The sequence below is a fragment of the Tribolium madens genome, unplaced genomic scaffold (genome assembly GCF_015345945.1).
Source record: "Tribolium madens isolate multiple individuals breed KSU strain unplaced genomic scaffold, Tmad_KSU_1.1 Scaffold_7;HRSCAF=85;Tcas5.2_LG10, whole genome shotgun sequence".
NCBI classification, from domain to species: Eukaryota; Metazoa; Arthropoda; class Insecta; order Coleoptera; family Tenebrionidae; genus Tribolium; species Tribolium madens.
The window spans coordinates 5034679-5061943 of NW_025401050.1; the positions used below are offsets into that span (position 1 = coordinate 5034679).

The window sequence follows — 27265 nt, forward strand, 5'->3', positions numbered from 1 at the left end:
ATTGTCAAATATATGTCACTGACAAACGTCAAAAAAGTCGACCAATTTTACCTTATTTTTTTATTTTATTGAGTTTTATGTGAAATCTGTTCGTTAAATTTTTATGAAATAGAGTTATAATGACTAGAGAAGCGGAAATCAATGTGGAAAATTCTCTGTTGCCAACATCTGGGGATAAAATAATTAATTTTGTTGATAACCGCTCTTGCAATAAACCATCAAAAAGGGTGAGTTTGAATTAATACTATTTCTTTTCCTTTTAACCTAGGCATTATCATTTACATGTTAGGTAGGTACCTTAATTATTGTAGGTTTGCAATATGAATATTGTTTAATTTTTAAACAAATTAAGTTACCATTTTACAGTAATTTTTTTAATATTATTCTATCAAAAGTTTGATTATATTATCACTAAAGGTTGTTTTTGTATTATCTGCATTTGGATCAATTAATAACACGAAAGATGTACTTACACAGGTACAGTTGGAGACAAAATACTTTGGTCGTCAATGTCACTTGAGTGACATTAAATTGTAAAGCATGCTTTAGGACTGTTAACCTTATTTTTAGTTACTGTCAATCATAGTTGTCAAGTTGTACATATTTTTGATAGAAAGATATAATAGCTGTCATTAATTTGAAATCGTCATTCATTTTAACGTTAAAGCTTGAATTACATTAAAGTGTCAGAAAAGTGACGACCAAAGTATTTTGTCTCCAACTGTACTTATGACCCTCTCTGTTTCAACATTTGTAAACAGTCGCTATGTATTTGGGCAAGGTCGGTCACGTTATTTATATCTCATGGTACACCCGTACAGTGAATTTGTTTAAGAATTTTGATTAACGTTTGTCATGTTGACAGAATGCTTCTTGCTACTTTTTACCTTTGTCTTTGAAATGGTATCCGCAAAAGTATTGAGACACGTATTTGAGACATACCTTCTTGTACCAGAGGGATAATTTTTATTTTATTAAACGTACTTACTGCTGGCATGTTCGAATTTGATTAAATTTTACAATACGTATTTGAATGTCAGTTATCATGACAATAAAGCACATACAGTGAATTTTTGTGAATTCACAGAAATTGGGTGGACGAAATTCACTGTCTACCACTGTACACCTAAAATTTAATCGATGTATAACAGACTATTGAATATTGTCAATATTTGTCAGTGTCAGTACTATTTAATTGACACATAATCATTAGTGTTTTCTATTTTGTCGACTGCAAATGGTCATCGAAAGTAACGGTGCCACGACCAAGTGTTTAGTCCGTAACTTATTCGCTTTCATGTTTCTAGTTAGTAAAACTTATGTCATGTCAAAGTTAACCTTTTTGAGATAAAGTCGTAATTAAACCATGCAAATGTATGTGAATTTTGAGAATAATAAATCCATTATGGAACAGCGAAAATATTTTTTTTCACTACTAGCTGTAAAATACAGAGTGTTTCACATAACTTTACGAGGCTTGCGCCTAATGTACGCACCCAAATACACAAAAGTCACAGAACACTGGATACAAAAAATACACATTTAATTATTTAATTTTTGGAAACCCATGACAGTAGTTATCAAACTAATCACTGTTTCATTAATAGTCATAAACTGCAGTTTTTCAGAAACAATTATCATTTGTTCTATCAAGAGACGGCATGAATACGATTCTAGTTTATCTATCTTAATCACTAACTAACTAAAAACGTTGTAATTTTTGAAAGGGTGAACAAACTAGAGAAGATTATCCGGGCTGGAAATTTTCCACACAAACTGAAAGTAAAAATGACCATTCACCGTTTTCGTCTTGTACAGCAATAAAAATTTTCTACTCTAAAGTGAACATTATTTCATTCAAAATGAATAAAACGGAAACTTGTAAAAAGTTTTTTTTTTGATCGCACGGTAGTTAATAATTAATTATTTTCATTATGGACCAAGGGCTATTATATTAACTGCAAAGGAACCACATTTTTTGCTTTATCTGAAACGAACAAATCTGTAATTTTGATTATTCTAACTCAGTACAAAGAAAAATTCATTTTTCTCTTGATTTTGTACTAAAACTAGCAATGTGATAGGTATTAAAAAACAGAGGAAAATTAATTTTCACAAACATTTTTGTTATTTAACTTGCGTAAACTCAGTTGTCAAAGTAACATCATTGTCAAAAAAATAAAACCGTCAATGGGATGGGATGTAAAAAGCAGAAAAAAATTGAGAAGCAGACTTTCAAAATGCAATTTGTCCATGTTTTTTATTATACCTGCATCATAATCTTAAATTAGAACACGTTGCAGCGTGCGTAATTTGGCCTTTATAGCACGCTGAAATTTTAAAGTTGTCTAGGTAACAAGAAATAGTGAAATGTGTGGACCAATTACAACGTGAAAAAAATGTGCTTAACAACGTAAACTTACGTCTGACCGTTGTATTTCTGTGTAATAAATATGCTAGTAGTGAAAAAAAAAATTATATAAAACTCGGTAGAGAAAAATCTCTTGTGATACAATATACTATTATTCTATTATTTTTAAAACAGTTCTAAGTAAATATGTATTAGCAAAATTTAGTCGCTAAACTATGAGAAAACTAATGAATTTAATTAGATATTATCTAATTAATTTAATTATTACTTTTAGATATGTGGACATACGTTTTGTATAACAACTTCAGTTTTATTTTTAAATTAGTAATTAATGTTATTCCTTTAATTGTTGTAATTAATTTTGACCGTAATGACAACATAGAAACTGAGCAGAACTGAAAAAATACAGGTTGGTCCTGATATGACCTGCCCAAGAAAATCAGTTAATAGGTGACTATGAGTAGAATTCATACACAAAAAATGTTTCTAATAAAAGTCTCTTCGTTTTCGAGATAAAAATGATTTAAAATTCGGTCAAAATCTATTGTGCGGTAATTATTTTCACTGTTTTAACACACCTAAAACAATACTCTTGTTGCACAATTCTTCCAAAATTTTGCACACATTAGCTTCACATTTATTTATAATACCTTGACGAACACCACTTTATTTATTATTTGGTTCTCATTTATCTGAGGCTACAAAATCAGCTTTTTGTAAATACCTAGATCACGTAGTGACTTAACACACAGCGGACAGTTGTCAGTAATTTGGTCCAATTTGTCACAAACGATTTAGGTATAGTTGCTCAGATATTACAAAACTAACAATTAATTTTTAACTATGTAATTTTTGTGGTCAGTAGCGTCGATTGTGTGTGGATAGGAGTTCATTATATTTGACCTAGTAGGAAGAGGTTCTTCGGACTTGTTAGATCCTTTTAATGACCCAGAATTTTTTTGGACGATTATGTCGAGACCAGCCTGTATATTTGGTAGTGTTTAAAATCGCCGTTACGGCAAGATGACTGCATAATTTTTCAACTAGTTACACGTTGTAGAATATTAGATTCTTTTCTTGTTTTACTTTCCATTTTACGTAAAAGTTTTGCAAGTCTAAATATTCATTTTCATGGAAATTAAAATATCATTATTGTGTAACTGTATTACGTTTTTTTATTTTACACTTGCCCAAATACTTGTTATCTTTATTGCTACATCCGCATTAAACACTTCCTAAATGATAATATGATAAATAAATGATGTGATAAATAATAAATTATGGCAAAAGAGACTTACAAATTTAACTAGATGATAGAATATTCAATTTTAAGATAAAACTTTCCTATAAACATATATCTAAAAAATTTATATAAGGGAGCCACATCCCCTGAAAGAGGTGCATTTTTTAATAGATTTTTTCCAATATTTCAGAAACCATTGTGGATAAAATTACAAAATTTGGTACAACTGATAACCTTTATACACCCAAATGAATTCAAAGATAAAATGTCGGAATTTTTACTCAGGGGCGTCCTAAACTGGGGGGTTTAGGGTAAAAAGTACCCTAACTATTTTGGCGGTTGGTTTTTGCCAGTTTCAGCCACAAAATTCTAAATTTCATAGTTTTTCACAAAAAGAGGTCTCTTGCGTTTTTTCGACAAAACTTACCGTTTTTGAGTAAAATCTGTTTACAATTTGTCTTACAGACCATAAAAAGGATAAAAATTAAAAATTAAATTTGTATCACCGTTTAAGAAACCCGTGATTAAAAATTTCGACAACTGATCTTAAATTCGTTTAGGTGTTTAAAAGTAATCAGCTGTACCAACTTTTGTAATTTTATCTATTCTGCAATAGTGGGAAAACCCCATTAAAAACGCATCTCTTTCAGGGGGTGTAGCTCGCTTACGAACCATTTTTTGATACATGTTCATAGGAAACTTTTGTCTTAAAATTTAATATTCTATCACCTGTTTAAGTTTGTAACAATAAAAACGGAATAGCCTGTATAATTTGACTACGAAACAAGGCAAGAACATTTTTCGTGGTTTTTGTAAATTGTTTCTAAAGTTGCAGATTTTTTGTCATCTAAAAATTATAAATTCTGTATAGTACGAGTACAATAGCACAATATAATATCAATTAAACTTTGTATTTCTGCACAATCCCTGCACACTGCACAGTTTTCTATTTGAAAGTAAGTGCAAGTAAATTCGATGGAGAAAGGGATGTTCTATCAATTATGACTCGTTTTAATTAGTTCAGTCGTTGAAAATCACCTGTTCCAGATGTTTATATTTTGCACGCTGCGTCTGCTCGTTAGCTTTCAGAGTGATTGATTATTATTTGTTTATGAAAGAGAATCTGCTTCTGACGGCTTAGATTATTTATTTTATTTATTTGCTTTTGGTGTTTTACTTTCTGTGTTTTCCAGTCTTCTTTATTGTGGTGGTGTCTTGCATGAAACAGCCTATGCTCCAAGAGGCTGAATTTTTTCTGGAGTTTTTTTTAATTGGAAGTCACGATGACAAACTCACAGGTAAGGAACGTATTCATATTGTACTAAAAAGAACATTGCAAATTCTTTAAACTGATTTTGCTTTAAACATTGTTTTGTAATGTATATTGTAATTCTTTTGATTTGTTTCTTACATAAGAGAATTTATTGGAAATATGGAAAGTAGGTCTTAGTATATACATAATTTATTCATTATAATAATAGCTATTTACGGTATTAGAACGGTAGCAACATTTTTATTGCCACACTAATACTTTACTGGTTGAGCTGTAGGGCGAGACCTGTATGTTTGGTGAAGCCATAAAAATGCTAGCGGTCGTATATTGTAAAGATTTTTTTAGATACTTCAAAGATTACTTTCAAGTTAAACAAAAATTTAACTAGCGTTTACATAGTTACCCTAAAAAGTAAATTCTTGGTAAATAATTGGAATCCATAAACATTTAAAATTATCATTTATTCTATGTTGTTTCATAAATAAAAAAAGTGAATGTGTGTTTAGATATTACTGACAAATTTTTGTAAATTACACATACAGTGAAAATACAGGGTGCGCCAGAACTCGCGCCCCAGAGAAAAATGCTATATAGGGTAAGATACCAGGAACATGGAAAAAATGTTAAAAAAAATTATCTATAAAAATTTTTGAAGTTATGAGAATTTAAATTTTGTACTTTGACTCTCTTTATTTCTGCTGGGAAAATAATTTTCCATTTTTTTTTTGCTACAGGCTATTAGAAGAGGATACAAGAAAGCTAAGTATCCTAAATTGTAACTCTGTTCAATGTTATTTGTGGCTTTTATTGGCAAAATTTTTGTACCTTCACTAAATAATTGTAAAGAAACATATACAAAAACATCAGTATAATTAAATAGACACATAAAAAACTCAAATGTCACAAAATACATGTCAACATTTTTTGACAGAGAATTTTTCAAATATGTTTTAGATGTTCCTGGAATCTTATCTAACTTGAAATTTTTCTCTGGGGCGCGAGTTTTGGCGCATCCTGTATATCTAAATGTTTTGAAACCTTCGCAACCTGGCAGTGATTATTTGAAAGGATTATTAAAATTATTATGAAATTAAACGCATGTATTTAATAAAATATGCTAATTAATTACAAGCCGGTTGCAGTGTCTCAAATTATTAACAAAAATACTTTCAAATCTGTTGCCAACAGACTCAGTCTTTCTGGATCACTTCGTAATTAATTATTAAGTTGTTCAGTTTGTTACTAAAATCGAAAATATAATTTGTCCCAATATAACCTATTTATTTTTAATTGGCATACCATCAAAATATTTTAACCTATTTTTAATAAAACACGTAAAAATTGAAAAAAAAGCTAAAATTTTGCTGAGAAATAAATTTTCGTTAAAAAAGTTCGCGACACCATATCTTTCTTTTCAACAGTTTATGTTTAAATATAAATATAATATAAAATAGCTTTTTAGACACGGGTACAATCAAAATATTTTCGTCATTTCATTGTCTGTAGGGCTAAAATCGTTTTTCATAATTCAGCCTGTATACAGGGCGCCAGAACTCGCGCCCCAGAGAAAAATGCCATGTAAAGTAAGATAACAGGAACATGGAAAAAATGTTAAAAAAATTTTATCTATAAAAATTTCGAAGTTATGAGCGTTTAAATTTTGTACATTGACTTTATTTATTTCTGTTGGAAAAAGAATTTTCCAAGTTTTTTTGCTACAGGCTATTAGAAGAGGATACAAGAAAGCTGTATCCTAAATTGTAACTCTGTTTAATGTTATTTGTGGTTTTTATTGGCAAAATTTTTGTACTTTTCCTAAATAATTATAAATAAACATATACAAAACCATCTGTATCATTAAATATAAAAAATGTCAAATGTCAAATTTTTTAAACATTTTTTCCATGTTCCTGGTATCTTATCTTACTTGACATTTTTCTCTGGGGCGCGAGTTCTGGCGCAGCCTGTATACAATTTTTTACATAATTACTTGTAAGTATTTTTTTTACAAGGTACTAGCCACTTTCTGATCTATCTGTATGTAGTAAACTTTTTTTGCATAAGTTGTGAAGTATGTATGTACATTGATAAAGAACTGATACCAATGTTGGTTTTAACGAACAGACGACTATTATTATGATAGATCAACATTGCTTATCTTGGAAACAAATGGAAGAAAAATAAAATTGCATACTTGACCTCGGTCACATTCCACATATGTACTTTAAAATTTATGCTTGTGTGCAATTATTAATTCAAAATTATACAAGGTGATTCTTTTAGGGCCTATATTAGAAACTTTTTAACTTCTAATGCAGATAGAAATTTGAAATTTTGTACACAACCCAAATCAACCAGTCTGAGTTCAACTAAATTATTTTCAAAAAATGGCTGAACTTCCGGAACTACGAGAAATTGGCGCCAACTTTGAAATTTTAAATGGTAACCAATTATTTTTATTGCATTTTTGAATTCTCCTCTCCAAACTGAGTAAAATGTACCTAGTTGTTAGTACTTATCTATCATAGTTTTTGCCATATGTCAATTTTTTGCTCAAAATTTTCATTTGCAGAGGTTTATTAAAAACATTACAGCTCTTGAACCGTTTGCAATAAGTAAATAATTTTTCTTGCATTTGATAACCAAAGGTTCGAAGAGTTTCCTAAAATTTTCAAAACTGTCAACTGTCAAATTGCAAAGCTTATATGATTTTTAGAAAATGATATGTAACAAACAGCTATAACTCAGTTTTTTCAAATAAAATGACCCCATTTTCTCAACGGCAATCGAAAGTACATCGATTTGTAGAAGCACTTTTATCAACATGTCCTATATCCATCTCTTACAGTTTCTGAAATAATCACGAAAAACGTGGTTTTGTTTTTTATTTTTATAGTAAATCACGTAGCCTTTGGAAAATGATCAAAACGAATTAAAGATTTATTAGTCTACACAACACCCATCCGGAATTACAAAGAATTGAGACGGCATTTAATAATCTTCAACCAAATGAAATAATGGAAGCCACTCAAATCAGTTCACCATCGAGTTTTGGACTGTTTGAAAATGGTAAACATATCGAACATCTGTATTAATTATAAGTATATCTTATTGTATTTTTCCAAAGCCTACGTGATTAACATGTTTTTTGTGATTATTTCAAAAACTATAAGAGATAGGTATAGGACATGTTGATAAAAGTCCTTCTACAAATTGATGTAGTTTTGATTGCCGTTGAGAAAATAGAGTCATTTCATTTGAAAAAACTGAGTTATAGCTGTTTGTTAATGATCATTTTCAAAAAATCATACTAGCCTTGCAATTTGACAGTCAACAATTTTGAAAATTCTAGAAAACTTTTCGAACCTTTGGTTTTCGAATGCAACAAAAAATATTCACTTATCGCAAAGGGTTCAAGAGCTGTGATGTTTTGAATGAACCCCTGCAAGTGAAAATTTTGACCAAAAAATTGAAATATGTCAAAAACTATGATAGTTAAGTACTAACAACTAGGTACATTTTACTTAGTTTAAAGAGGAGAATTCAAAAATGCAATAAAAATAAGTGGTTACCATTTAAAATTTCAAAGTTGGCGCCAATTTCCCGTAGTTCCGGAAGTTCAGCCATTTTGAAAATAGTTTATTTGAACTTAGACTGGTTGATTTGGGTTGTGTACAAAATTTCAAATTTCTATCTGCATTAGAAGTTAAAAAGTTTCTAATGTAGGCCCTAAAAGAATCACCTTGTATACTAAACACAGTGAAATCATTTGTATTTAATTTTTTTATATTTATGCAAAAAGGAAATATTTATTTGATTAATTCCATCTCTCAAATTAAATTATGTGAGAATAAAATTTCTTGAGAACATATAATCAATGAGAATATTCTCAAGCCTAATTCTGACCGTCATGTCCCACAGATGTTTGTAAGAAGAGTTGTTCGGATAGGTCAATGACTAATAAGTATATTACGAGGTTATTTTGTCTTTCCTTCATCAATTCTGAAGTATTTATAGCGACAGAATTATACAGTTTTTGGGGCTGCAATGAAAACATAAAAAATAAAATGTTTGTTGTAGTTATAGTAATGTAATTGTATTATAGGTTTCCACTTAAAGTTATTTTTAAACATACAAGGGCAGTTCAGATATTACTGTCCCTAACATAGAAGTACACGACTTTTAGGAGGGTGAAGTTCTTTATTTTTCAACATAGGCATAATTAAAAAAATTACCATGGTGGGTTGCCATTTAAAAAAAAAGATTCCAGAACTCGAAAACTAAAAGAAATTTCGAAAAATGTTATTCTTGATAAATGGTCACATTTTAATTGTACTTTACGCTACACTAATTATTTTTTTCGTAAAGGGCTTAGTTTACGAAAAAAACGCTTAGTTCCATACTTTTTATTTACATAGGTACCAAACAAAATTAATGTGACTTATGACAATTAATTAACAATTCAGTAACATTAATGAGTTAATGACAAATCTTTAAATCAACGCCTTCTATGTCAGGAACAATAATATCTAAATTGCCCTCGTAGATGCTTTCCTTCTTACATAAAATTTATATTAATTAGCAAGTGTAATAAAAGTACTGAGTCATAACATACGGCTCGTAACAGCGTTCGTTTATCTTCAAGCGTTAAACACAACCGCACCTCATATACACAACAAAAGTTTTATCAGTTCTATTGACATTGATAATGATAATTATTTAACAAAATAAGTTAAAGAACATGGTGGATCGCCGCGTAATGTTCCGAGTCTCATTGATTTTAGAGTGAATTGTGTTTACAAAACAAAAAAATCCGACATGACAACAAACAAGGTAGCAGAGTTTTTATAATTTTTAACTGTTTGTGACCTTTAAACTATCGTTTTCTCGCAAAACAAGTTTAATTGCAAATTCATCTTTGTTTCTATTAAAGAGTTTAATTCTTCATTTGGTTTAATTTGTGTACTATTATTAGACGAAAAAAAACCTTGTATTTAATAATTAAAAATAATGTAGTTTTGTTATTTGTTTCGTTCAAGTAGATTATTAGTCATGTTTCTTCACGTTGGATTACTAAATTGATGAATTATTTTATTTTCTTGGTTTCAAATGGCAAAAAATACTACCAATATACAAGAAATAATTACAAATACAATACAATACAATACAAATAATAGTTATTTATTTGACGAGTTTGAGTGTAAATCGAACGCTTTATTTCACGAGTGGATTCTGGTTTATCATTCTTCGAAATAGACTCAACAAGACTTAAAATTGCCTTAAATCTGTTAAAAATAATCTAACGTTTCGTATTGAGAAATGCCAAACATTTGTTAAAACTTCCTTACACGGGAAAAAATATTTTTGATAAAATCTTTCAAAAGAATCTAATACTAATATTGCAGGTATGGTTTCGAGGAGTTCGCAGTTCGAAATTTCGTCACGTGTATGGTGAGCCAGCCAAAAGAGAAAAATGTTACGACAACATTAATATAACAAAAAACGCACATGATTCTCAATTTTGTGCGGTCAATCCAAAATTCGTAGCTTTAGTGACCGAAGTGGCCGGTGGTGGTGCTTTTATAGTAATACCGATCGAAAGTGTACGTATTTTTTATTATTTCCTAGTTTTTATTAATTCTGAGGTACTTTTTAAAGACTGGCCGATTGGATTTTAACGCTAGTCGAGTGACAGGACATACTGGACCGGTTTTGGATATAAAATGGAATCCTTTTAATGACAACGTAATTGCGAGTTGCTCGGATGATTGTACGGTACGTACATTCAGAAAAGTTGAAAATGACGTTTCTATAAACCGACCCTCATTATTTGGGTCCTCTTACCATCTGCGAGAAGAAAGTAATAAAAATGCTTTTGCATTTAGCCTCAACATTTCTTTTAAGTAAATCTTGTCAGGTGATATTATTTCATTAATGATAATTATTACAATTAAACGTGTGTAAAGTGTGTTATACGGTGTGTTATACTGAAACGAGCAAATTTGTAATTTTAAAACGTCATTATTCTGTCTCAGTGGAAAGAATAGTAAATTTTTTCTTGATTTCGGGATTTTTCTCTTCTTTTCAAGTCCCACCATATTGGCGGTTCTATTTTTTTGACAGAATTGTAACTTTAACAATTAATTAAATAATTATTATCGACAAAACAATAACATTCTGAAAGATTTGTTGCTCTCATTCATGTAAAATAAGAGATATTATTTTATTAATAATTATTATAATTAAAGACAAAAATTGTTTTAAATTTAAATAATGAATTTTATTTATTTCAATAAAAGGCAAAAATTATAGATTTTACAAATATTGAAGTCGTCCATGCATACTATCCACCAAATTTTGGCAAATTTGAGAGTATCAGAATTAGTCCCAAACGTTATTAACGTGCTGCGCCAATTTTTTTATTTTAAATTTCGTTCGCGAACTTTGGGTTGAAAATTTGGCCAGTCGCGAACTATATTGCCCTAGAAATTTTCTATTGGATTTAGATGAGGCGAGTGAGGAACCCATCGTATAATTTCGAATTCCTCATTTCATTTCTGACCTGATCGTCCAGTTGAAATAATCTAAATATAATTCTATGAAGGATCGCTTTGAAGCTTTATTATTTTTCACAGAAATACCAACTAATGTTCGAGATTGTAAGAACCAAAATGAAAACAAACAACGAAAATATCAACGGGAAGTAGGATTTTCAAAACTAATTCACGATTGGTAGAAGTAGTGAATCCCAATTAAATGTGTTGAAAAACAATTAATATTCAGTTATAATGAGAGCAACAAATCTTTGCAGCATTTTATTGTTTTGCCGCTAATACCGGTTACAATAATTAATTAATTGTCAAAGTTACATTTTTGTCGAAAAAATAAAACCGCCACTGTGACGAAACTTAAAAATCAGAAAAAAGTCCCAAAAGCAAGAGAAAATTTACTTTTCTTTTCATTGAGACAGAATAATGACGTTTTAAAGTTACAAATTTGCTCGTTGTAGTATAACACATCGTATGACATATTTTACACAGCCTTAATTATAATAATTATTAATAATGAAATAAAAACATGACAAGATTTGCTTAAAAGAAATCCTGAGGCTAAATGCAAAAGCATTTTTATTACTTTCCCCTTGCGGTTAGGTCGGAGGACCCAAGTGATGAGGGTCGGTTTATGGACACGTCATTTTCAACTTTTCTGAGTGTACATTTGAAAAATTGTAATGTTTTGGGGATAAAATGATTTCTAGATTAAATTATGGCATATTCCTGATGGAGGTCTATCGATGCATTTGACCGAGTGGCTGGTAGAACTTCAAGGGCATAAAAGAAGAGTGGCCTATATTGAGTGGCATCCCTGTGCTGAAAACATACTTTTCAGTGCTGGATTCGATCATTTGGTAGTATATTTGTCACTTATTAGAAAAAGTTTTAGAAATCTTGATTTTTCCTTACAAGTAATCTGATTAAAAAGAAAGTGTCTTCTTTCGCTTTCTTGAAATCTATTAGAGGCAACTAAATAATCAATTACTTTTACAGGTGATCATTTGGGACATAGAAAAAGGAGAAACGGTAAATGTAATAGACTGTCATCCAGACGTTATCTATTCAATGTCACTGAACCGGGATGGTAGTCTTCTAACAACGACATGCAAGGACAAGAAATTGAGGGTAATTGAACCGAGAAGTGGCATAGTTAAAAGTGTAAATTAAATCAGCATTGAAAAAAGAAAACAAAACTGAAGTGGTTTTTTTAGGAGGGAGTTTGTCATGCTGGTTCCAAAGCTAGCAAAGTGACATTTTTGGGTTCGAGCGGTCGTTTACTAACCACCGGTTTTTCACGACATTCCGATCGTCAGTATTCGATTTGGGATCAAAACGATTTAAGTAAACCGTTGACAATTGATACTATCGATAGTTCTTCAGGTGTTGTTTTTCCTTTCTACGATTGTGATACTAATATTGTGTTTCTTGCTGGCAAGGGCGATGGCAATATTAGATATTACGAGATTACAGACGAAGCACCTTACATACATTTTCTCAGTCAGTTTCTTTCTGGAAATCCTCAGGTAGAACAATTTTGTAATTTATGACAATAATTCTATTTGTATTTTATTCCAGCGAGGATTAGGAATAATGCCTAAACGCGGTCTAAACATCAACATATGCGAGATTTTCCGTTTTTACAAGCTTCATGCGATCAAAGGTATCTGCGAACCTATCAGCATGATCGTCCCTAGAAAAAGCGATCAGTTCCATGAAGATTTGTATCCTGACACTGCTGCTCCAAAGCCGGCTTTGTCTGCTCAAGAATGGATCAAAGGTTTAAACGCCAATCCTATTTTAATGTCTATGAAATTGGGTGGAAATATCACCACCTATAAACCCAGAGTGTACAAACCTGGTGCGCCTGTCGTGGCTTCACAAAACAACAAAATGAAATTTGCATTTCTTTCAACTGAAACAATCCCTGATTACAGACCGAAAGATTTAATTGAAGAGAAGAATAAAAAAACGACTACAAATCAAACTACCAAATTTCAGCAGTTGCAACAAAGGTTTGGGCACGTGGAGGTTAATAATGATATTCCTTTAATTAAGGAAATTAACAGTATGGGAGATAATATTAGTACTGAACACGACGTAAGTTTTTCAATTTAAAATTGTACTCGATTTGTAGACTTTGTCATTTTTAGTTGAAAGTAGCTTTCAAGCAACAGTCGGAAGAATTGAGAAAAGTCAAAAAACAACTGGCTCTTAGTGAACGACGTGTGAAAGAACTGGAAGAAATGGTCAAGAAATTACAAAATCAGAAATAATTGTATGCACAATTTTTTATTTTATTGTTACCAATTAAGTTATTCTTTTATGTGATAACGTATCAGTGTTAAGTTATTTTGTGTTTATGTCATAAGAGTTGTTGACTTAACTCAGTCATGTTCTAATTGTTAAAAATAGTTGAAGCAAATTTAGTTTTATAAGTAGTATAGGTATTTTTGCAGCCAAATCAGTATTTTAATTAATCAGTAGTCGGCGTAGCTTTTGTATTCATATAGAAGGGAGAAAAGTATGCAATGCACATACATTATATTTTTTGTCACATTTATTATAAAACTACAGTTCGTAATACATACATTATTATAGTTTGTTGTTCACTGACAAAAGCTGAATAAGTGTGCTTCAGTTTAAGAATATTTGAACAAATTTAGCTTTAAGCAGGCTTTTGTACCTTTACATCAGTTGCTTTTTACGTTGTATGAAAATAAAGTCTCTCTCAATAAATCTAATCTACCTAATTACAATTGTATAAAGAAAAATAAGAACAGAAGTGAAGAAAAGAACACTGCTGGGTGTGATAGTACTTGATGGGTTGCAGCCATCGCCAGTACATGTAAATACGCATGTTCGATATGATAAAACGTCACCAGGTTGTTTGACGTAATTGCAGTAATTCCCCAAATCCAAAGAGGAACAAAATCTTTTAGCGCCAATTCCTCCTGAAAAATATAAAAAAATGTATATTACAGTATACTCTAAAAACAATTTGGAGTATTATTAAACCCAATTACCATCCAAGCTGGTCGATTTTATACAATATTGTGCTTCAAAGACGTCGTTGCAACTTTCTGGTTGTATACCACCGGAATGAATCATCCCATCAGAACAGTCTATCGTTGCATGAGCAGCACATTGATAGCACGAAAGCGTTGAAGCTATGGTCATCCCAAACAACCGATGAAAAAAAGTTAGTTTTGTTAGAGTTAGTAGAAACAATGAGAAATGACAAAATTAAATTGCGTGTGTTAGTACAGTAAGTTGCCAGCAAACCAACCATCCAAAGCAATAGTTTATACCTTCAAATCTGCCAATGTGTTTGATACAGTATTTTGCGTCATAGACGTTGTCACATGGCTCTGGGCTTATGTCAATATCGCTACTGAGCCATTCGTTGCATTGGAATGGTTCTTTTGGATCACTACCTGAACACTGGTAACAATTTATTGCTCCAGCTGAACAAAAAAGAAACAAATGATCAAATATTGGGAAAAACGTACCTTATTTCTAAAAAACAAATGTGTAAGTTTCAAAATAAATGTTAAATTCGGAACACTAACTGTCTAAACAGTTCATTCGCATTTTGTGCCTCAAATTTTAGTCTCTTTACTTTTAAATGATATACAGGGTGACCCCAGGGGTTCGTGCACGCTCTATAACTTTTTTTCAATCCAAGTTATCGACATGGTTTTTTTTTAAACGATAGATCCATCAATGAGGCACATTATAAAAATATTTCTATCCATATACAGGATGTCCCAAATATGATACACAACAAAGTTCTGTTTTTTTTTAATGAAAACCCCAATTTCTTATTACATTTCTGGATTCACCACTAAATTGTCAATATAACGCACCTTGGTTTCTTAGACTTACCTGCAATAGTTTTTGACTTATGCCAATTTATGTGACAAAATTGCATCGTGCATAGACCCACAAAAAAATTCATAACTTCAAAACTATTCAAGACAACTTAACCAATTTTTTTCCAGTCGATTTCTTAAGCTTTGGCACTTTTTTTAAGAAAAAGACAAACTCGGAGTTGATGTTCCATCGCCTACTACGATTTTTTGAAAATTACAAAATACAAGTGGCAATAACTCGATTTTTTGTTATTTTCAAAAAATCGTAGTACGCGAACATCGACTCCGAGTTTGCCTTTATCTCAGAAGACGCGCTAAAGCTTAAGGAATCAACTGGAAAAAAGTTGGTTAAATTATCTTGAATAATTTTGAAGTTATGAATTTTTTTGTGGGTCTATGTACGATGTAATTTTGACACATAAATTGGCATAAGTCAAAAACTATTGCAGTAAGTCTAATAAGAGACCAAGGTGCGTTATATTGACAATTTAGTGGCGAATCCAGAAATGTAATAAAAAATTGGGGTTTTCATTAAAAAAAAACAGAACTTTGTTGTGTATCATATTTGTGACATCGTGTATCATATTTGGGACATCCTGTATATGAATAGAAATATTTTTATAATGTGCCTCATTGTTGTATCTATCCTTTAAAAAAAATCATGGCGATAACTTCGATAAAAAAAAAGTTGTTGAGCATGCACACACCCCTGGGTCACTCTGTATCATCGCCGACTCCATTCATACTAGCGTATACGGCCTTTCCATAAGCATCAAATTTGCGGGCCTAGAAAGCAATCCATGAAACGTTCCTCTACTAGCGACATCAGTAGATTAAAATTAAAATAAAATTTAGAGATTAGGTCTCATCTTGTCATGTTTGACAGTTAAAAGGATTCATTTTTCAATTTTTCATCGACATTCGACATTTTTGCTGCATCTTAAAAATTATAATGGGCAAAAAGTGTTTCATTTGTGGAAATCGAAATGGACCATTGTTTCAAATTCCCAGTAATTTCAAAATGCGTCGACAATGGATTGACATATTAAAAGAAAAATATGGTTAGTTATTTATTCTATCTCCGTAAACGCTCTTAGTAAATGTTTATCTTTTATACTGACATTATTTTGATGGTTTCAGATACAAAACTAATTTCAGATTACACGGTAATTTGTTGCGAACATTTTGAGAACAAATATATTTGTAGCTCAAGTACAGGACGTTCTCATAAATTAAGCAAAGATGCTGTGCCTTTCCTGTCCTTACCTGTAAGATAATTGTCCTGTTTCATATTATCCTTCCTTAACACTTTTGCAATTTTAAGAATCCTGTTAATCTCGGTGGTACTGACCAAGAAGCTTCTCTAAATTGTTTCCCTTTACACTACGAATCAAAAATATCACAATCCTCGCAAGTAAATTTAATTTCGTGTGAACAAGTTACGAATATGCAAAGGCAAATTAAAATTTTAACTAGAAAATTAGAACGGGCAAATGAAAAAATTAAAAAAATAGATGAAGAGAAAAAGAAAAATGCTAAGGTTTTATCTGCTGTAAACAAAATTGTAGGGGACGCGGAGCAATTAGATGAAAAAGCGGTTTTTCTTATCGATATTATAAATAACTACGGCAGCAGGAAGCCAAGATGGTCGGAGATATCAGTAAGGTTGTGTACTATTTGGAGGTATTCGTCACCAAAGGGATACAATTTTTGCCACAATAACGTAATTAGAATACCATCTTACTCGTCAATAAATAGGTACCTGGGAAAATGTCATAGTAAAAACGAGTTGATACAACAACGTTTATGTGCTGAAATTTCAAATCTTAAACCAATTGAAAGAATCTGTTCATTGATCATCGATGACATGTCGATTCAACCAAAAGTATCCTACAGTCGAAGTGAAGATACTGTATTTGGACTCGATACTTCGCGATCAAACGTTATTAGCGAAAAACCGAAAATAGCCAATAAAATGTTATGTTTCGTAATACACGGATTGTCTACAAAGTACACTATTCCTGCAGGATATTTTTTCCATGAAATGTTAACAACAGCAAATTTTCATAAATTAACGTTAGACGTATTGAAACTATTAACTCATTGTGGGTTTATAGTTTTAAGGATCGTTACAGATAATGCATCTTCAAATGTAGCACTTTTTAAAATCCTCGGTGGAGGATTAATGAAACACCAAATTGACCATCCATTTTTAGAAAATATGCCAATTTTTTTAAGTTTCGATTTTTGTCACGTTTTAAAAAATGTTAGAAATTGGTTTTTGGCTGGTGATATGTGCACTTCAGAAGGTACGATTTCATCGTCGTATTTACGAACCTTATACGAACTTCAGAAAGAAATGCCAATAAAACCAGTAAGATATTTATCAAAAAAACATTTATTTCCTTCAAATTTCGAGAAAATGAATGTGTTAAGGGCAATTCAGATCTTTTCGCCAGCAGTGACAACATCGTTGAAATTTTTACAAGAAAATGGAAATGACGAGTTTTCTCTTGTAGGGAACACGGTAAAATTCATGGAGAATATGTATTACTTTTTCCAAATACATAATGTCTCAAATAAAACACACTATATCTGCGCACTAGATAGTTCTGTTGCCCCTTATACTCACATATCAGATCAGCGTTTACATTGGCTAAATAATGTTCTCCCTGAATACATTGATGACATCCAAAAGTGTTCTTCTGAGGCTTGCTTAAAGGGGCTATCAAAGGAAACCGCTCATGCTATAAAATTCACAGCCCAAAGTACATATTTGTCAATTAAATTTCTTTTAGACCAGGTTGGATTTTATTATGTACTTACAAGATCATTCAGCAGTGATGCTCTTGAGGGAATGTTTTCTCATGTACGATTAAAAGGAGGCTGTAATGACGCAACTGATGCGAGAGCAGCGGAGTATGCTGTACGACAAATTTTAAAATGTGGCATTGTCAAAGCATCAAAATCGGCAAATATATCTCATGACGTGACCTTTATCAGCCACACTAATTTAATGCCCACGATGCAAATTTTGGACAGAGCAAATTTGAAACTTACACTACCCAAAGAAGTGGAGATCCAACTTAAAAGCTTGCATGATGACGTTGAATGTGAAGAGGATATTTATTCTGCTTCTGTTGCTTTCTTAGCCGGATATATTGTTAAAAAAATTAATGATACATTCCACTGTGATGCATGCCTTACTCCACTAATGTCGCAAACAGTCCCAGGACCTCTAATGAAGSTCATAGTACTTCAAGACCATGGTGGATTACTTTATCCTAGCCGACCATTTGTATCACTCATCAAAAGAGTTGCAGATATAATACAGGAAATGCTACCTTACATAACAACAACAAAAACTTGTCAACAATTGAGTGAGGCTATTTATCCTTATTTGCTAAATAACAAAATGTTTCAATGTTCACCTCATTCATTAACAGTACTCCGCTTAATTATCAATACAACTGCTAAACCAGTTTTAGATAATATTTGTTTTGAAAAGACTGACAATTTAAAAAGAAAAAGAATAGATAATAAACCTACAAGTAGAAAAGTTTTGAAATTATAAAAAATAAATAACTGTCTTGACATCAGACTCTGTTTTATTTTATTTTCTTGTTACTATTGGCTATTAAAAATTTATTGCTTTTACTTTAATCTCTTTTTTTTAATTCAAAGAAAATCCAAGTGTTCAAACATTTATTCAAAAAAATCAATTTAAAATCAGATTTTCACAAAAATATGTATATTTTACCCAAAACAAGACCTTAATTTTTAGCATTAATACCATAGATCCTTTGCATAGTTTTGCTGTTTTTATATTTAAATGATACCAGTCAAAACATTGAGCTCAATATCACTCACACCATTTTGCTTCTGAACCATTCAATTATTGTGAATCATTTTTTTATCTTTTGTCAAGCTTTATAGCTGTGSGCATTTCTTTATTTTTTATTGAGATTAAGATTGCAGTTGGTTTCTATAAGTTGCATTCATGTAAACCTCTTTCAAAAACAATTATACCATATTTGTAACAAATTGCATCTTCAAATTGACTTGAGTTTTTTTATTCAAATTTAGAAAAAAGCGTTGGATTAAGTCCAGATTAAATAACCTGTTTTTACTTAAAATTAGCTATGAGATTAGTCAAAAATCTCCAAATTTGAACATCAGCATCCAATTTTCAGGCACCCATTGCTGCAATTTATTTAAGCAAACCCAAGCCCAAAATTTGGATCCTAGTTATATTACACAACATGCAAGGTGTTCATTTATTGGCGACATTTCAACAGTAATCTTTATTTAATTGAGTCGCAAACTTTTCACTGATTAAAACCTTTCTTTTTTGACCAAGAATGTTCTACCACGATAACAAACGGATGTTGGAGAATGGCTTTTATTTCCAAATATCATTTAACTTTTACTTTTAATTCTGGCTACAATTCGCAAAAGATCATAACCCGTAAACCATTTCTACTGAATTTCATTGGCTTGATAAAAACCTGTGCTTTGTAGTACTGTTACAATTTGATGTACTGTTCTGCGCGACGTTTTTCTGTTAGTAATCGAGAATGGTATGAACCAGGGTATAAAATGGAATATTCAATTGTAGCACGTAGCACTGATGCAACCGTAATAACACTCCAGCCCCACAGCAATCCCTGCGATCTCCACTTTCGTCATTTTCCTCATAGGCAAAGTTTTTGGAGCAACCAGAGTATAAATAATGAATTCTGGAAAAGTTTAACAACAGGTAGAGGTTTAAATACATAATGTTAAAATTAGCAAACAGTACCGTCAAGCCGTTTCACATGTGTTAAACTTCTTTTCCACAGAACACAAATTCAGTGCCAATTCTTTATTCTTTTCCGAGATCCGTGCTTCTTTTGGTTTAACATTTTCTTAATTGAGAATTAAGATTTGACATAAGACACCCACTTTTGACGTTTTAAAAAAAAATTGGTTTAAAAATTCACCGTTAGTGGCGCCACATGAGGAACGATTATAAATTGTTCAAAAACATATTTTTAGGGCTTATGGAAAGGCCGTATACGCTAGTATGAATGGAGTCGGCGATGCTCTGTATAAACATGTTTGAGGAAAGCTGGAAGTACGATAATGTGCCATATTGATTTACTGATTTCACGGTTTTGTGATTTTTTGATGTTCGAGTGAATTGGAAATGGACGATAATTTGGTTATACAAGCGTAAACCCTGATTACAAAGTTATGATTGTACTTCTATTTTTCTGTGTGGTAAAAATAATTTTACGTCAGTTTTAAAATAAATCTTTTGCAAGTTATTGAATGGTATAGGTAAAATCCTTGCATTTTCGTAAGAAATAATGGCTTCAATTGAAAATTATTTCAACAATAGACTTCCATAAAAGATAATTTCGAGAAATAACAATTTTGTGGTTTATGACTTTATGACTGTTGCGGGTGACGCCGAACATTTGGAGAATCCACAAAAAATCCACAAAGTACTTTTCCGTTTTACCTGTTATGCAACAAGAACTTCTCTTATCTCGCAATTATCTTTTATTGAGGTCTGTTGTACAATTTAAGTCAATATTTCTTACAAAAATGCAAGAACTAAAGTCTTTTTTTTTTAATGGAAATGCCAAACAGTCTTAACGTTGGCATCACTAGTAAATTCATTCATGGTAATTTTAATAAAGGAAGTTGGCAGTTCCGGTTTTTTTAATTAATTTGAAAACAATGTCATTAAACGTCAACACAAAAAATCGTCTAAGAAAATTTAGAGACGAAACACCAAAAAAGAAACAAATTTGGTACACTAACAGTTGTAGACGCAATTTGTAATTACTTTGTTTGGAAATTTAATTTATTACTTCGTTGATGCAAAATAAGTTTTAACGTGCGATTAAAATTTGACGAATAACAAACACGGCAAAACACGGATTTATATTTCATTTTGTTTAAATTATTATTAAATTAAATTTCGGGGATGATTTTTTTGGTTGCCTAAAAAGACATCTACACTCTCAATGGTACATACCAGTCTGTATGTACCTAAATCCATTGAATCTCATTATTTAAATAAACTTCGAGATTAGTTATCCCGTAGCGCTCTTATTGGTACCCTAATGAATAATTTAACACCAATTCTGTCCTCTGAATTCCTAAAACAATTTACTTCCAGGATATCAAAGGAGCAAGCAGTTACCGAAGGGAAACTCTCCAGCATTCAATTTGTAACTTATTTGCATTATACAAAAGTCAATTAAACAAATACAGTCGCCAAAACTCGCGCCCCAGAGGAAAATGCCATAGAAAAAATGTTAAAAAAAATCTATCTATAAAAACTTCGAAGTTATGAGAGTTTAAATTTTGCACTTTGACTCTATTTATAAAAAATATTTTCCAAGTTTTTTTTTGCTGCAGGCAATAGCCTAATAAGAAGAGGAAACAAGGAAGCTATAACCTAAATTGTAACTCTGTTTAATGTTATTTGTGGCTTTTATTGGCAAAATTTTGTGTATCTTTATAAAAAAAAACATTCAGGGTGCTAAAAAAAGATTATAAAATATTTAAGGAGCCAATAGTATGGACTAAATACAAATATTAACGCTTCATTATAATAATATAAATCCTTCAATCTCAATTAATACGTACAGGATGTTTCAGAACTCGCGCCCCAGAGAAAAATTCTAAGTAAAATACCACGAACATGAAAAAATGTTTAAAAAATTCTATCTGTCAAAAAATTTTGAAATTTATTTTTTGATATATGACATTTTTTTATGTCTATTTAATGATACTGATGACCTTGTGTTTTTTTACAGTTATTTAGTAAAGGTACAAAAATTTTGCGAATGAAAGCCACAAATTACATTGAACAGAGTTAAAAATTTAGGACACAGCTTCCTTGTTTCCTCTTTTAATAGCCTATAGCAAAAAAAACTTGTAAATTTATTTTCCTAACAGAAATAAATAGAGTCAAAGTGAAAACTTTAAACCCTCATAACTTCGAACTTTTTATAGATAAAATTTTATTAACATTTTTTTCATGTTCCTGATATCTTACCTTATATGGAATTTTTCTCTGGGGCTCGAGTTCTGACGCACCCTGTATAAAAAAATCTTTATAAACATGAATCCGCAAAGTAATTTTTACTAGAAGTTTCTCTTTTTCGTTTGAACAGATTGCAACTAAATGTTTCAAAAAACGAAACCCTGAAACCGTTTCTTTGCAGACCCATGTTTATAACGACTTTTTTGTTTGTTTTGATCCATACTATTACCTCCTAAAATATTTTACAATCTCTTTTAACACCCTGTGTTAACACCTGATCACCAGCATCATTAAATGAATATGTCAAATGTCCAAAAATAAATGTCAAAATATTTTGACAGATAGAATTTTTTTAATAGTTATTTATTCTACGAGTTTGAGTGTAAATCGGAGGCTTTATTTCACGAATTCGTTACACTCGTGGTTTACCATCCACGAGGTCGAATAAAGCGTCCGATTTACACTCAAACGAGTTGAATACAACATTTTATTTTTCGAATTAGACTCAACTTGCTTTAAATCTGTTTCGTATACAGGGTGATTCACATAACTTTACGACCCTGACGAACTTGATACTTTTAGTTAGGTTTAATTAGCATGAAATCCGGACACCCCTAACATTAATGACAATTATAATTGACAATTTGGTTTTGTAAAATTCAAAAATTTTTGTTGATTAATGAAAGGGTCGACATGAAATTGATTTATAGTGAGTGAGAGAAGAATGTAGTGGCCCAAAATTTATGCCGGTATCCGAATGTAGGCATTCGACAGATAAAATTTTTAGACGATTGGACTGCGCCTAAAACCAAAACGCCATAGACGACGGACTGCAACGAATCCTGATAACGAAATAAGGGTTATCGAAGCCGGGTCTTTTGTGACGCACATTCAAGCATGTTTACAAAATAATAACATCAAATTGAACATAAGTTCTCTAGTTTTTCTTAAGTTTTTTGAGTTATTTCTTTACTGTTTTTTTTACTATTTCACTCATTCATTTCACTGTTTCTTTACTAAAATAAAAATGTGTTGTTACTGCATTGTTGTCATTTATTTATTGATTGGCGTTATTAGATTTTTATGAGGGATATCCAAAACTCAAATAAGTTTATAATTATTAGTCTTTTTGAATCAAGTTATAATTGCGTAACGTATTACTGGTTGCATTTAATGTTCGTCAGGGTCGTAAAGTTATGTGAATCACCCTGTATAATCTGACGTTTCGTATTGAGAAATGCCAAACAGTTGTCAAAACTTCCTTACGCAAGAGAAAAACAGTCGAAGTCGACAGTGTCGAAGAATAAACATTTTTTCCATATTCCTGGTATCTTATTTTATCTGAAATTTTCCTCTGGGACGCGAGTTCTGACACTCTGTATAAATCAATTAAAATTTAATGTCTTAGACAATTTGCTATATAAAAATACTTGTTGACCGTTTGTGGTTAATGTGAATTGAAAACCATGAAGTCTGCATTTTTTAATTCGTTACTTGAGGTTGAGAAGTGCATTAAGATGCAAATAAAATCGATTAACGACCGGATTAGAACCTGTGCCAAACTAAGGAGTTATCAAAAAAATCTAAAACACGTTCAGATAGAAAACGTTAAGATCAAAATATTTATCTTTAACTTTATGTATTAATTTATATTTTTACCTAAAATTCTGCAATAATAATAATGCGTTTTTTCCTAGCTAAAATTAAAATATTGAAATGCAAAAAACAGTTTTTGTAGAAACTTGTATAATATACCTAATAATAACAGAGGCCGACATAGGAAAAATTTCTATGAGGTGTTTTAATTTTAAAAGCTGTTTCATTCTATTTCATGTATCGTGAATTCATAAATATCCACTCTTTCTTCCTATCACATCTAGTTTTTCTACAATATTGAAAACACGTTTATTTTTGAAGATTAAATCAAACAGTTAGTTAAAAAATATTTTTCAAAAAGATTGTCAAGGGAAATATCAATTTCAAATATTTACATTACACTTATTCCGAGTGATATCTTTTGCGTTTGTCCAAAAAATTACTACTGAGAATATTTTTATGGATTGATCTTTACATTATTTCTACTTATTGAAGACATTTTCAAAATGAATATTACTCAAACACTAATACAGTCCAATAATGACCCAAATACAAATATTAACGCTTTATTATAATGATATAAATCCTTCAATCACAATTAATACGTACAGGATGTTTCAGAACTCGCGCCCCAGAGAAAAATTCTGAGTAAAATACCAAGAACATGGAGAAAATGTTTAAAAAAAATTATCTGTCAAAACCTTTGGACATTTATTTTGTGTCATTTGTAGGTGAATGAATATAAAGTATGGAACAAAGCGGTTTTTTTTTTAATCATTATAAAATCCCAAATAAACAGACACACACATCAAATTTATCTAAAAAGGGACCTGAATCAAACATGTGCATGGGGTCTTCAGTATAAATATCACCCAAAAATTTAGGAGAATTCGATTCAATCTTGATCGTGGTGTCGTGCTGTTCGATGAAGTGTCGAAGTGTGTGAAAAAGTGCCCTTCATGCCAATTCCGACTAAGTGCTGCTTCTACTACCTGGCTGATCTCAACTGTTTGCTGATTCCGCAATTTACCAAGATGATGAACTGTGACTTTTATTCAGTTTAATTTCTCCTTGCTGCGACGATGACAATATTTATAATTTTGCGAAGTTTAACTTATGATGGGTCTACCTTATTGACAATTTGCGTTTCAATTTAAATACCAATAGCGTATGATAAGATTTATGAGAGTTGAGATGGACTGGGCGAATACGAGGTTTACTTCTAACTCCCATGGTTTCGGGCCGTTGAATGACTGATCCTTTTCTGGAACTGTTTCTCCTCTTGCATTAGATTTTAGTTATAATTTTTAATTCACTTGATATCATTTAGTGTCACTTGAAAGCTTATTCAACAAGAATAAGTTGGTTGAACATTTTAATTGTATTGGACGTAGCTAGTAGGAATTGAATTAAGTTAGTTGTTTGACACTACACTATTACTTTATGTTAATCAGTAGTTTCTTTAATTTGGTGAATTTAAAGGGAAGGGAATAGTAAAATGTTATTCTTTTATTTTATTTTATATTTTCTAAACTTTAATTTGTTTAATAAATTGTTATTGTTAACTTAAACATTTGGATTTTGACTGCTTAAATCCTTCATCTTCCCAAAGTGATTGGCTCCACAAATTAACGCTGGAGAACCTACCTCAAATAAATTTATCCTTCTTGTGGCGCAAACCGCTCTGACCGTAAAAGAATTCAACTTTTATCCAAGAGACTTAAACACCCGCCACAGTAGATAGTTGTAATCCTCAGATCATAAGAAAAATGGTTTTATAGTGGGTTGGCATTTAAAAAAATTAAAAAAATTGTAGAACCCAAAAACAAACAAAAAATTTCAAAAAATTTTATTCTTGATAAAACATCATATTTTTATAGTAATTTATCATTCATCAATTAGTTTTCGAAAAAAAAATTATAACGATTAATTCCATACTTTTTATTCACCTGGTATGTTTTCTCATAATTATTTAGTATAGGTACAAAAATTTTGCCAATAAAAGCTACAAAGAACGTTAAACATAATTACAATTTAGAATACAGCTTCCTTGTTTCCCCTTCAAATAACCTGTAGCAAAAAAACTTGGAAAATTATTTTTCCAACAGAAATAAATAGAGTCAAAGTGCAAAATTTAAACTGCCAAACTGCTAAAAAATAAACATAATACAAATCAGGAATCATTGCTGCGTTCGCATACTTAATACAAAATAAATACATGAATAATGATCTATTTCAGTTGTCGAGCAGTATATTATTATGTTATTAATAGGTAGAAAGCTGCAATAGTTATTTATATGACAAGCTACGAAAGCTTACTTTTGTGACAATACAAAAACATTATTTTTGACATTTATCAAATCTTGAAGAAGCTGCAAATACTACATGCAGAAGTTTGTTGCCGAATAAATCCAAAGACCGGTACAATCAAACGTATGAAAATTTTATTAAATGGTGTGCGACGAATGAAGATTTCACTGAAGATGTGTTATTGGCATTTTTCTTAGAAAAATCAAAGACATTGTCTCCTGCTTTCGATTGCCTTATCAAAATAGAAAGTTGCACTTTCGTAGGGGGGAGACTGAAAAATGCTTTTCTCCACCAGACATTCACGTTAGGGTAACAACTGAATGTTTTCCTTTAAAAACAAATATTAATGTTTACATACACAATATACTTTAAGCAATTGTAGCAGTACTAGGTACAAACCCATGTATCAATAAATAAATACTATAAAAATTGGTAAAAAAATATTAGAGAGTTACTAAATAACGACCAAAAATTTGCAGCATTTTAAATTTTAATTTTTAGCGTTTCAAAGTATCCCTCAAAAAAAAAGTAATTGTCCACAAATAAAAACAGAAGTCGTACCCCAGAGAAAAATATCAAATGTCGGCGGCAATAGGTCGCCAAAAAGTGCAGCCGAAGAAGTAACCTTAAAACACACATTGCACTGTAATTTATGTTTTCTTCCACCCACATGAATTTACTACATAGGACCCTTTGACCCCTTGCTTCCTTTTTCATTAAACAATCCACAAGAATATTGCAATATTGATATTTAAATCAGTTGATATTCCGCAACAGTCCACAAATTTACAGAAAATCATTGCTGAAAAGCATTTGGATTTTCTTTTTCCCAAATACGAGTCAGTCAGTTGTGATGATTACCTCTTTGATGCATCCGGTGCTATCTTAAAAAATCAAGAATGACTTCTTCATTTTCAAATATGCGCGCCTCTAATTTCTTTTTGGTCTGGTAGGACCGGTCTTGCACCCTGTCAATGGCCTTAACTTATGGCTTAACTTAT

General features: G+C 31.1%; 2 protein-coding genes across 5 annotated transcripts in view; one reads left to right on the forward strand and one right to left on the reverse strand.

Annotated features, from left to right (window-relative positions):
• On the forward strand, positions 1-14191 carry LOC123010219 (coronin-2B-like). 4 transcript variants are annotated; one of them, XM_044406925.1, is made up of 9 exons: positions 89-227; positions 4808-4912; positions 10293-10490; positions 10546-10662; positions 12146-12295; positions 12435-12599; positions 12653-12964; positions 13017-13538; positions 13592-14191. In XM_044406925.1, exons 2-9 carry the CDS (start codon positions 4898-4900, stop codon positions 13712-13714), a joined length of 1602 nt encoding a protein of 533 aa, XP_044262860.1. In that variant the 5' UTR covers positions 89-227; positions 4808-4897; the 3' UTR covers positions 13715-14191. The 4 variants fall into 4 exon arrangements, with proteins under 4 accessions (XP_044262859.1, XP_044262860.1, XP_044262861.1 ...); XM_044406924.1 differs by lacking the exon at positions 4808-4912 and having other exon boundaries at positions 1-227; XM_044406926.1 differs by lacking the exon at positions 89-227 and having other exon boundaries at positions 4626-4912.
• Positions 13977-27265, reverse strand: part of LOC123010221 (U-scoloptoxin(05)-Sm1a) — a 16395-nt gene continuing 3106 nt past the window's right edge. The window contains exons 2-4 of the mRNA XM_044406930.1: positions 14750-14905; positions 14465-14608; positions 13977-14392 (exon numbers count right to left, since the gene is read on the reverse strand). Of these exons, the coding sequence (XP_044262865.1) occupies positions 14184-14392; positions 14465-14608; positions 14750-14905 (509 nt within the window). The 3' untranslated portion in view covers positions 13977-14183. The remainder of the gene's footprint in view (positions 14393-14464; positions 14609-14749; positions 14906-27265) is intronic.